Raw genomic sequence first — 13,290 nt, forward strand, 5'->3', positions numbered from 1 at the left:
GTCCAGTGGATGACCGTCCGGACGAGCGGTATCCCGACGGAATATTTTCTCTTCTGTAACGCATGCATTCTTTTTTATAAAACTCTAAAATAAAAAATTTTCCCTTTTTCTTACACCGAATAATAATAATAATTATTATTATAATAGTGGGCATTTACATGTTTAACATACAATTCTTACGTATTTACCTTTCTAACATCTAACCTCTCATATTTACGTAGATAACACTCACAATTTAATGTATAACTCTATGACACCAGAGTGTTATGAATGTAAATATGAAATATCAGGTGTTTGATAAATAAAATAAATAAGAATAATAAAACAGAAATTTCACAGGAATTCAGGAGGGAAAGATCTATCGACTCGCATTTAAATTTTTTTTAAATTTTCATCCAAAATTATATATTTACAGCCCTTTATAAAAATAAGTTTAATAAATGCATGTATTTCTAATTTGTATAAATAACAAAAATTCTTTTCTTTATAAAAATTCCCTGTTAATCGGGACAAAATATTGCATCAAGACTCCGCAAATAGAGTTACGTGTAGAGTCCAATGAAATCACGCCACGTGGAGGTGACGACAAAAAAAAATCGGCCAAGTAATACAGGGGAATATTCTCCTCGTGCTATTTTGTGCTATTTATGTGTTATTGTATGTGATTTACGTGTTATTGTGCTCTGAGAATATTATCTGTGTTATAATAACACAATAACACAATAACACATCAATAACACTTGAATAACATTGAATAAATAACACATGAATAACACGGGAGGAATATTCTTTTGTGTTACCGGACATATTTTGTTTTTATTTTTTTTATGTCACCGTCAGGTGGCTTGATTTCATTGGACTCCACACGTAAGTCTACGTGCAGAGTTCTGATGTAATATTTTCTCGTTACTCAGAGGGGATCCCGTTGTCAAAATCTGATTTAAGAAAAATCAAAGATTATGATGAGATAAAATTTTATTATTAATAAAAAATGGGCATTTACATATTTACCGCCTAATTCTCATGTATTTACATATCTAACACCTAAACCTTAATTTTTGCCTTCGTACCACCCAAATGCCCAAATCGTCTAAAAAGCGAAATACATATTTTCATACATAGATAAGACAAACATGCACGTAAAAATCGAAGTTTAGACATCAAAATATAAATACATAAGGCTTAAGTGCCATTTATATAAATAATTTTGTCTTGTTATGTGGCCTAACAAACAAAGGGATGTGAGACCAAAATTTATAACTAAAAAATATTAATGGGGGGGTATTGCGCCCTAGAGCTTCTATAGTTATCACCTTGAGAAGCCAAATAGCCACATTAGCCCCCTACAAAACTACAAATTATTTGCAATTGGAATAACTTTTTATAATTACATTATATTATAATCAGTCGGTAAACTTCTCAAAAGGAGGTCGCGTTATTAAAAAAAATTGAACTTTGACGAATATCGACATGACAATCAACCATACCTGACCCGAAGTTACTCAAGTTAACCTGAACCCGTATTATTTGAGTCGGGTTTTGGCCAAAAAGATACAAAGAGTATAAAAAACCAAGTATAAAGTAGAGAGCTTATTATTTGAATAAAACTCTATATATATATATATTACTTTATACCATTGTTATAATAGTCTCAATCTAAGAGCTTAGCATCCCTGAAATGTACACCTAAGGATAATCTTTGACATAGGAGTTGAAAGTGATAGAGATAGAGATAGAATGAGAGAGAGAGAGAGAGAGAGAGAGAGAGAGAGAGAGAGATGACTTGACTTCCATGTTCCAGCCACCAACAAAAGCACTATAAAACAAGCAAATAAATGTATAAAAAATGAAACAATAAATAGTTGCATCATTTATATATATATATAAATATATATATATATATATATATATATATTTAACACACCATTCAATGTTTCCTTATATGCAACACCATTCAATGTTTCCATTCAATATAAATGACAGGAATCCAATGTTCCATTTCGCTGAACTCTCCCTTTTATGACAAAACAGCCCACTCCAACATCAGAATATGAAATAAATTTTTTCCATTTTAATTACATACATACCACCTTAAACTTGCTATTAACAAATCTACCACTCTCCTTCATCCATTTTGCAAATTCTCTCTTAAATATCAAAATGCATGGTAAAACTCCTGACTCGTATTTTTCATTTTTATCAAATTCACGTGACATGCATAAATACATCGCTTCCGTGGGTGATTTTCACACATTTCCCCCTCTTTAAACTTATGAGGAAAAATTGTATAATTATATATCATGTAAAAATTTTAATTTAGGTCATCTTGCATCGAGGGTTGTGAAGTAGCCGAGTCAAGTTTGGGGCACCTTTAACTTGAGATTGAACTTGATTAATTTTATCGAGTCGAGCTCAAGTTTAAGTCATAGGTTCGAGCTAGCTCACGAGTCAGTTTATTTATTTTAAAAGAGAGAAAATAAGATTAATTTAAAGTTGTGTTATTGTTATACTAAAATGACAAATAGAATAAGTAATTATGCAAAAATAAGTAAGAAATCACTTCATATTAAATATAAAATATTATTTTTTTTATATTTTAAAGATAAAGCCGCTGGATCATGAGTTAATGAGTTGAGTCAGAGCTAGCTCAAACTTAGCTTGTTAGCTTATCGAACTCAGCTCACGAGACACTTTTCAAGCGGAGCTCACGATGACCTAACTCCCTCACACCCTGCTTGTATCTATATAAATTATAAAAGCTTATTCTTATTTTTTTTTAAAATGGAAAATTTATATACACACCACTCAATTCTTATGTATTTACATATATAATGCCTAAACTTCAATTTTATATATATATAATTTGATAAATTTACATACATGTCAATAAATTCTTGTGTATTTGCACATCTAAACACCTATAAGACATGCACCCACAATTTCATATTTATATTTATTACAGCTTGATGTCATAAACTTATTGAAAACTATATTTAAATTTTCAAGGACACTGATTACTGATACTTTTAATGTGAATGTTTAGATGTTTGTGTGTGTATAAATGTAAATGTATAATATTTGAATAATTAGGCGTTATGTTTTAGTTAAAATAATATATATATATATATACAAAAATTTATAATCAATTAAAATTAACAATTTAAAAAATATAATAAAAAAATTAAGTTATATTTGAATAATATTTTAATATAAATAATAATATTTAAGTCTCACTCTAGCCTAACATCCTATAGTTGTGTGATTAGAATTGTCAAAACGAGTTTTTGCTCGCAAATAGCTCATATTCGTCTCACTAAACAAATGAGCTGAACACAAACACCTTTTTTTGTTCGAAATATAAAACGAGTCGAACACGAATAGTAAAATTTTTTAACGAGCAAAACACGCGCTAACATTCGTTTACACCTCTCTCTCTCTCTCTCTCTCTGTGTGTATTTATATATAGATAGATTAACTAAAATATAACACTTAATTATAAAAACGTCTAACATCCTACAGTTGTGTGATTAGAGTTGTCAAAACGAGTTTTTGCTCGCAAACAGCCGTGTTCGACTCATTAAGCAAAGGAGCTGAACACAAACATATTTTACTTTTGTTCAACATATAAAACAAGTCGAACAAAAAAAGTAAATTTTTTTAACGAGCAAAACACGAGCTAACTTTCGTTTACACCTCTATTTCTCTCTCTCTCTCTCTCTCTCTCTCTCTCTCTCTCTCTCTCTCTCTCTCTCTCTCTCTCTCTCTCTCTCTCTCTCTCTCTCTCTCTCTCTCTCTCTCATATTGTAGATTCCAAATAAATATTTACTCGGGATATCCGAACCCAACTTCCTTTTTTTCAACCTAATCCAGCACGACTATATTAATGGCTTCCCATTACAGAGAGCGAGGAGGCAACAAAGATGGGCAGAAAGCTTTGCCTCTCCTCCCTCTTCTTCTTCAGAATCAGAGACGCTCCCAAATCCCTCTCCTCCTTCTCTTCTTCTTCCTCTTCTCCTCGATCGTGGCCCTGCTGCATTCTCCCCAAAACCCACTCCTTCCGCCGCGCCGACGACATCTTCAAGACGGTGAACTCCATCTACTTCGACTCACACGACTCCTTCCTCACCTTCTCCGAAGAAGAAATCAAGAGCTTCTCCGCAACCTCCGCTTCCGGCGATTCGTACAACTCCGTCGAGAATGTCATTCGACGGCTGCCGACGGCTGCGATCCGATCGCGGCTCTTCTTCGATCCCGGCGAGACCAGCTCGTCGATCATGGTGAAATCGAAATCGGCCGGCGAAGTCCTGTTCAAACAGAGCATCGCGATGACGGTTGATTCGGAGGACCCGTCTAGGGATTTTAGGGTTTCGATGGAGGAGATGGTGGCGGCTAATGGGGTCAAGGAATGGGAGAAACTGGTTGAACTTTTTGTTTGGTTTCTTAGGGCGAATGGGAAGGAGAATCATGGATTTATATTTGGGGCTTTTCTGGAGTTGCTTGTGGGACTTGCTGCTTCTTCTTCTTCCTCTTCTTCAGCTTCCTCTTCTTCTTCCTCCTCCTTTGTTTCTAGGGCTTTGGAGATTGAGGAATTGCAGGAAGAATGCGAGTTGTGATGAATCCGTGTATGATACTTCGGTTTAGCCAGAAATTTTCTTCGGTTTCCCATTTTTTTTTTCTTTTTCAATGAAGCCTTTTTTTGCAAAAAATTGCATAGTTTGATGCTTCTGCAATTACAATTTCGTTCGATTTGTAAATATTAAGGAAAGATTTGTTTCATGTTTTTCCATTTTTGCTTTCTTAGGGCATTTATATCCATACCACATAGTTTTTATGTTTTTACGTCGCGTCTAATTATTGCGTGCGTAGAGCGCAAGTACTGTCATACAGCCGCGATGCGTGGCTGTGATTGGAGAGTGCACCCAGCTCTGTGTGGGATCTCCGCACGTAATAATCGCTCATTAGCAAAATAACTTTTTTTTTTCTAATAACTACTCAAAATATTATATATAACATTTTAATTATCCAAACTATAAATATATAATATAATTTTTTTTTCAAATTTATTTTAAAAAATATTTAAATTATTTATTTTATTTGGAGAAAAATATTATATATAAAATAATAATAATAATCGATATTAAAGTCCTTTTTAAAATAAATACATAATTTTTTAAAATATTTTGAAATATAAATATGTGGAAATAGATAAATGAGAAATTTAAATATTTAACACATAATTTTTATGTATTTTCATGTCTAATAATTTGATATTTACATTTTACGCTTATAAGCCGTTGTGTCTAAACTTGTGCATGAAAAATTATATTTTAATTTTAGAAAGATAATGATAGTGGTAATTTTTTTATGGGAAGTTAGAAGATTGGGGGTATATTTGTGGATATAAATGTATAGGTGTTAGATATGTAAATAAATAAAAATTATTCAATATATATAGTGGTTTTAAAAATAGGATCAAACCAATTAGTTCGATCAATTCAATCGGTTGAAACGATCATTCAATCGATTCATAGGATCAAACCAATTAGTTCGATCAAGTCAATCGGTTGAAACGATCATTCAATGGATTCAGTCCAAGATTAAAACTTTTTATGCACATAATCATTATTGAACATGTTAGAACATGAGTTGAACCGACGAATCGGGATTACTATAAATAAGATATTTAAATAAAAAAATAGAGAAAATATTATGTATTAAAATTTTGATTTAAAATATTATTCAAAATATTCGAGAGCATTGTCTTAAATTAAAATATTATTTATAAATTTGATAAAAAATAAAATTAGTATATCATTGAATATTATTTAAATTATATTATTTTTTAAAAATATTTATTATGTCATCTAGTCCAACTCTCATTCTTTATCTTCGATGTCCGACTTTTTGCATCCATAAGGCTGGTGTCTATATGCACACACACACACAAATATATATAAATATAGGTGTCGCATTAGTTGGTCGGACCTCTGCTTGTCAGTTGTAAGTCTCCTCTGGTCTGAGTTTCGATTATTCCCGAATGTAGTGCGTCGTACTCGAATTTTAAGGCGCATGAGAGATGATCGTGACTCGTATACCATATCGGGACATATGCTGGATCGAAGCGGAGCGGAAGAATCTGTCCAAATTGGGAAGCTACGTGGGTTGGGGTGCGGGGGCGAAGCCCCGTGGTATGGTATATGAGTAATGTTGTAATTACTTGTTCTGCCTAGGTTTACTCCTGGGGTTATAAATAGGCATGTTAGTAACCCCATGAGGTATCCCTCTATTCTGTAACCTCTTTTCTGAATATTGAAAGGAACTCGCCGCTCTGCTCCCGAGGACGTAGGCATCTTTGACGAACCTCGTTAAATCTCTCTGTTCTTTTGGATTTGTGTCATTACTATTTTTCTTCGTCCTAATTTTTCTCAATATATATATATATATATAGAGAGAGAGAGAGAGAGAGAGAGAGAGGTTAGTTTTATAAATAAAAAAGTTAAATATCATAAAATTGTAATATTTAGTTGAGAATTCAATCATAAATATGGGAGAATATCCATTTTATAAATAATCAATTTTAAGGGGCCTTTACATGAAAACCAAAATTTTTATATATATTTAGCTGATGAAAGTTAAACATTTATATTTAAATGTTGATCCAAATCATTAATATTACATCAAGTATGTCACTATTTTCACGTTTAAGGTAAAATTCATATTTTCTTGCAGACTAAAATACTATAAATATAAATATTAAAGTTTGGGTATCAGGCGTTAAAATACATGAAATAGTGGGGCGTATATGTAAATTTCCTAATTGCCCTAAAATGTACTAATCCAAGAAATTTGCTTGCCTGCGTCCGAGAGGAGAAAACGAGAGGGGGTTGGTAAAGTCCAGTGTGGTGGGTAAAATGCTCCAGTTCCCTCCGTTCATGCGGCAGTTCCCTTCGCCGCCTCTCATCCCTTCATCCACACTGCTTCCATTGCTGGCATCCTCTCACAATGATGAGCTGCTACTCGCCATGGAGGAATCTGAGCTCGAAGATCGGGTACTTCTTTTTTCCTTTTTACCGGCAGACCATTGGTCTTAATTTTCATATCTTGATTGCTTGAATAGGGTGTCACATTGGACCGGCCGCACCTTATGCCTGACGCATTCAGAGGATTTTATTGTAACCTTCGCAGAGGTAAGAATTGAGACTTATTGCTAAGGTGATAGTGTGTTACTCACCACAGATATTATAAGGAGCCAACATTAGAGCTTGAACTATTTCAAGCTAGAGGACAAATATTTTTATTGATGTCGTCTTTGCTCCACGTCCGATGGACACCTTTCCTTGCGTAGGTATTTAGCTTGTATGCCCTTGGGGTGACCTATTTGTCGATAATGAAGGACTTCTCTCGGACGTGATTGCTGTAATATCGAGTCGTCGGCCTCTTTACTTCCTCCACGTTCAACACAATTTTTAGAATGTTGAATCATAATTTGTTCAGAGAGAGAGAGAGAGAGAGAGGGAGAGAGAGAGAGAGAGAGAAGAGTTAACATTAATATATAATAAAACATCTTTGTTTATTAGTTTTTTCTCATAAAATGATCTCCCTATTTATAAAGGACAGAGTACAATATAGTGATATTATATTTTTGTCATTTCTTTTAATGAGAAATATACATGATATTCTAGACATTTTACGTATGTGCATGCTCGATTCCCTATAGCTCAATAGCTAGGCTACTACAATTTTAACTCAGTGAGTTTGATTTGGTAGGCTAGACTTAGTTGGTGTTACAAGTCTGGTGAGCTTGATTAACTTTGGGTAGGTAGTGCTGACTTGGTCAACTAAACCTTACCGATCAGTTAATCTAATCTCGCCGTCAACTCTAGTTCCCTGTACGAAGAGCTTCTGTTGGCAGAACGAGACTTAGTTATCGATTAGAGGTTGAATCACTGCAACCCGATAGATAACTCATTTCTTTAAGATGATTATATGACTCTATTGTTTTAGCAATTCTTGGTACTTGATGAGGAGAATCAGGGGTGTTCGTAGGATAACCGACACAGATGACAACATTCTATTGGTGGGCATTCTTTGTTGTACTTTTTTTGAACCGTTGCATCTTCTTGAGATTCGTGCTGACACATTTTTGTTGAACAATTTAAAATTCAATTTTGATTTTTTCAGTCTATTTACTCAGTTCAAATGAACATCAAATTTAAGCGAGGCAACCAAAAAAAAAATTATGTCATTTAATATTAATCTTTATGAATTTTGATGACTTTGGATTAATCAAATATTATCTTTTACATGGTAAATTGAATTGAAAAAGAAAACCCCATCCTTTAATCTAAATTATTCCATGCATTATATGAGATTATTTTACTTGTCAACATAAATAATTAAATATGTATGAATATTTTTATTTTGTTTCTACTCAGAGAGACATAAGTGTCGGAGAGAGAAAATATAAAATGCCTTTTTTGATTAAATATTTTGTTCCATATTCTTGCCGACATATTATTTTTTAGCAGTGGATAAGACTGTGCGCCTCAGTAGCATTACTCTAATTATTGGTACATTTACCTGCATACCTCTTAATTTTATGTATTTACCTATTTAATAATTAAATTTAATTTTTTATACCTATGTAGAAAATGTGTATATCACTTCCTTAAATTAAAATAATGGTATTTTTTTAGGAGAAATAGATAATTTGGGTGTAATGAATGTGTTAGGTATGACTCTGATACCTATTGTTAAGACATTTAGGGCGAAGAAAAATAAAAATCAACACAAAACGAGAGGAACACAAAGATTTAACGAGGTTCGATAAAGTTGCCTACATCCTCGGGAGCAGAAAAACGAATTCATTATTTCAGATGAGTCCACTTTGGTGTAAGAAACTCCACGATGTATTTCTCATAAGAGGCTGAGTATTTGCAAGGTGGAGATTTTTCTTCTAAAAGACTGGATATTCGCCAAGGTGGAGAATTGTTAGGTATGACTCTCATACCAATTATTAAGAAATTTATGATGAAAAAAAACTGAACTCATCTGAAATAGTGAATTCGCCGCTCTGCTCCCAATGATGTAGACATTTTCGCCAAACCTCATTAAATCTCTGCGTTCTTCTAGTTTTGTGTCGATTTCTGTTTTTCTTCGCCTTAAATTTCTTAACAAAATGTATAACTTTAAATTTAATTATTATATATGTAAATACATAAAAATTGGGTGAATGTATGTAAATGCGCCATTTTTTAAAAATTATTTTAAATTAACGATTTATGAACCTAACGGCTATTTTCTTGGACCGTTACCTTTTCAATTAAAGGTGTTATTATTTTCTTTTATTTAAAAATAGTAATTTCAAAATCTTCATTGATTTTATTTGATTTCGACAATATTTATATATACATACATATACATACATACATGTATATATATATATATATATACTATAAGAAGTCACGGGATTCATCACATACAACATAAATTGATCGGTCCAATTTTATATAATTTATTAAAATCTTAAATAAGGAAATAATAAATTGAATAATGAATCAATTTATGCAAATTAAAAAACATAAGTTAAATTCAACTCAAATTAAACAAAATGATATTTCAATTTAATTTAATTTAACAAATTGCTGAATGGGAAAAAGCTCATAATTTACAAGCCAATTTCTCTTTAATACAGTTAGGCATTAATAAAATTCAATTTATTTTCTTTGAATATATATATATATATATATTGCCCTTTAACTTTATGAATATTTACATATCTAAAACCCATACTTCAATTTTTACATACTCGCCATTTTGCAAATGCAAGAAGATGTGATATGAAAGATTTGGGTGAATGGGTGGTCAAATTATAAAAAAATTAAATTTCAGGTGGTAGATATGTAAAATTTACAATGGCATCACATTCCTATAATCTAAGCTTGCATGTGCTCTTGGTATACTATTTTGATGGCAGACATTTTAAATTTAATTATTTAATTATATAAATTGTACTTAAGATAAGAGTAGTTAGCAGTGCATGCAGACTTGAAGAAATCATTTTTAATAAAAAAGAATATTAAAAATATAATTATATATATATATATATATATATATAAAAGGGGCTAGATGCAAGGGATAATAATGAAGTGGCAAAATTGAACTAGTTGAGCTTGAGTAGTGCATTGTTTGATAAATGATTAAGAGCATAAAACTATACATTCATTATTATATGCACATTTTTAGGAAGATTTACAAACTTGCCACATGATTCATGTGTATTTACAAACTATAGGTTTTGGATATGAGTGTAAATATATAAGAATATGTTGTGTTCATGTAAATTTCCCAAAATAGGAGGAGGGATTAGCCATGCTATTGGGAACATGGGCATGTAAGCTTCTTGGAAAATATAATAAGAGAGATTAGTTTGTCTCATTGATTAGTTATTAATAGTTGATTAATTTAAACTTAGCAGCTAACATATAATCATTAGATTCTTAAAACAATAATTTTGTTGGTTTATGTTTTGTGAATCTCATGTCACATGCAATTAATTAATTCATTAAAAATAATTCTCGACAGTGACTAACGACAATCGTTGGGTGTCGACGATGACCGACGGTGTTCGACAAGGGTCGGGATGGTGTTGGACTTCAGCTTCTTCCCAGAGCTTCCAACTCTTTCTGAAGCTTCAAGTCTCTCCCCTCATGTGAGGAATGACGTTCTATTTATAGTGTTCTGGGTGTTATTAATGCATGAATATGAATCACATTGATCGAACGGTCCGGAGATCTTCCTTCGATCGAACGACGTTTAATGAACATTTGAATGCCTTAACAATGTCAAAATTGTGCAATTTTAAACTCGTTGGATTCGTCTTTTCGAGACACTCGATTCGACTATAAGCTTGCGAAATTTGCTTGCAAAATTTGACAATCGTTTGATCTTCCAAATGTGTTTGAAAGTCTTTCAAGAATGGTTTAATAACTTGATTTGGGCTTGATTTGACTCAGATTGAAATGAATTTGATATAATTAGGTCTGTCTCATCGTGTCGGTCAGTTTAACTATAAGTTTGCTAAAATTGGAGCTTTGGATGAGTTTTAATTAAAGTCTGAATATTTTTTGTTCAAAAGATTGCATCGAGATTCATACGAGATATGGAAATTTGTTGGTGTCGTATCACTTAGATACCAACACAACTCGAAAAAATCCATGTTAGGGTTGACTCGAATATTTTTCAAGTCAGGATTGGATCAGAAAAATTGGCTCGTTTATTATTCGGGTCGTGTTCAGGTTGAACCTGAAATCTAAACATGACCCAAATAAGCATGAAATTTCAGGTTAGGCTCGGGTTAACGGGTTAAGCTCGGGTTCAAGTCAAATTCGTGTCTTAGTTTTTTACCAATTTATTAAATGAGCTGAGTTCGTGTTGACTTTATTCAGGTCGTGTCATTTTTGGGTTAGATTCGAACCTGACACGTTGACCCGAATTGACATCAATATCTTTAACACATGCTTTATCAAAATTTTTTAGAAAAAAAAAAAAAGGCATTTATATACATACCAAACAATCTTATATATTTCCATATTTATGTATACCATTCTCAAAACTTTAACATCCCATAAAAAAAAATCATTATCACTAATTTTAAAAAGTTAAATACAAATTTTAATGTAGAGATCTATAACACCAAATTGTTATAAATATCAATGTGTGCTAGAATATTCGCGAGGGTAGAGTAATAGATTATCGTCATAACATTGCATGATAATTCTGCACACACTTAGAGAAAAGAAAATAACATGTTAAACACCAATAATTTTTACATGAAAAACCGATAAAGGGAAAAAACCACGGAGCATGATTCAACTGAAGAGATCGCCTATGAATTGAAGATTAAATGTACACTCTTTGTCCCATAGGTAGGAATGAGTTACAAAATGTTCCATGTTACAACGTCGATGAGCAGAGAAACTAGTCAATAGAAATGGACAACGATCGATGGTGGTCGACGACGACAGGCAAGTGGTGATCACAGTGGCAGGAGTACTGATGAACTTCAACTCATTCTCAAAGCTTCAAGTTCTTCCTAAGGCCTCAAATTCTCTCTCTTTCTTATGAGAGGGATGAGCTATATTTATAGAGTTATGTGTACAATTAATGATGGAATATGAACCACATTGATCTGACGTTCTAGATAGCTTCCTTTGATGAGTTGACATTTGATAGAAGTTTGAATACTTTAATGATGTTGAAATTGAGTGACCTTGGGCTTGTTGGATTCGTTTTGTCGAGCCGCTCGATTCGACTATAGGCTCACTAGGTTTGACATCTGTTTGAAAGCATCCAAAAGCAGTTTAATATCTTGATTGAGGCTTGATTCGACTCAGATTGATTCAATTTTCTTATCATTGGGTCAGTCCCTTCGAAGTGATCAGTTTGACTGTAAGCTTGCTGAAATCATGTCTGAATGAATTTTTATCAAAGTTTGAATATTTTTTGCTAAAAAAATTATGTCGAGATCTTTGTCATGCATTGAGATTTGTTGATGGATGATGAGACTTTGTTGACGACGTATCAAACATAAATACAACACTTAAGTGTTAGATATGCAAATACAAAATAATTCAGTGGTTGTATGTAAATTTTCTTAAATATCCAATAATAATAATTGGAGGAAAATATAACAGGCTCATAGGAGACTGCAACATGAATCATGTTCCATGTGAAGGAAGATTAAAAAAAATCTATATATTTTATTAAATTAAAAATATAGCTAATATTAAATTATTATTAAGTATTTTATTTAAAGAATATTATTTTATTGAAATAATAGCATTACATTATAATTAATTGAGTTTAAATTCTACTGTATTTTATACCATGATTTTTTTTATATCATATAAAGTTTAGTTAATTAATTATAAATTATACCTTTAAAAAATTGTTATAATTAAATTTAAATCACCATATTTTATCTTAAAAATTATTTATTTATTGTAATGATGGCTTATCAGATATTGCAAGAAAAAGTAGGTTTCTGCAATAATTTCAAAATAATTGATATCCCGCACTAAGAAAATCATTAATGCGCATTATGCTGCTTCTATAATAGGTGCATTCAAATTTCAAATTTTATGCTTCAAAATGACAAATTTGTCCATCCGCAAAATTCAAATTAAATAAAATAAAATGAGATTTACATATATACCCCTCAATTCCTATATATTTACGGATCAAACACCTGAATATTAATTTCTTAGATATATATCTAATATATATAGT

The 13,290-nt window shown here is 31.9% G+C and overlaps 1 protein-coding gene across 1 annotated transcript; it reads left to right on the forward strand.

Annotated features, from left to right (window-relative positions):
- Positions 1-3,920: 3,920 nt before the first annotated feature.
- Positions 3,921-4,685, forward strand: LOC110019850 (transcription repressor OFP13-like). The gene has a single exon (XM_020717706.1). The coding sequence runs from the start codon at positions 3,921-3,923 to the stop codon at positions 4,611-4,613; it is 693 nt and encodes a 230-aa protein (XP_020573365.1). The 3' UTR covers positions 4,614-4,685.
- The last annotated feature ends 8,605 nt before the right edge of the window (positions 4,686-13,290 follow it).

Source organism: Phalaenopsis equestris, unplaced genomic scaffold (assembly GCF_001263595.1).
Source record: "Phalaenopsis equestris unplaced genomic scaffold, ASM126359v1 Scaffold000084, whole genome shotgun sequence".
Taxonomy (NCBI): Eukaryota; Viridiplantae; Streptophyta; class Magnoliopsida; order Asparagales; family Orchidaceae; genus Phalaenopsis; species Phalaenopsis equestris.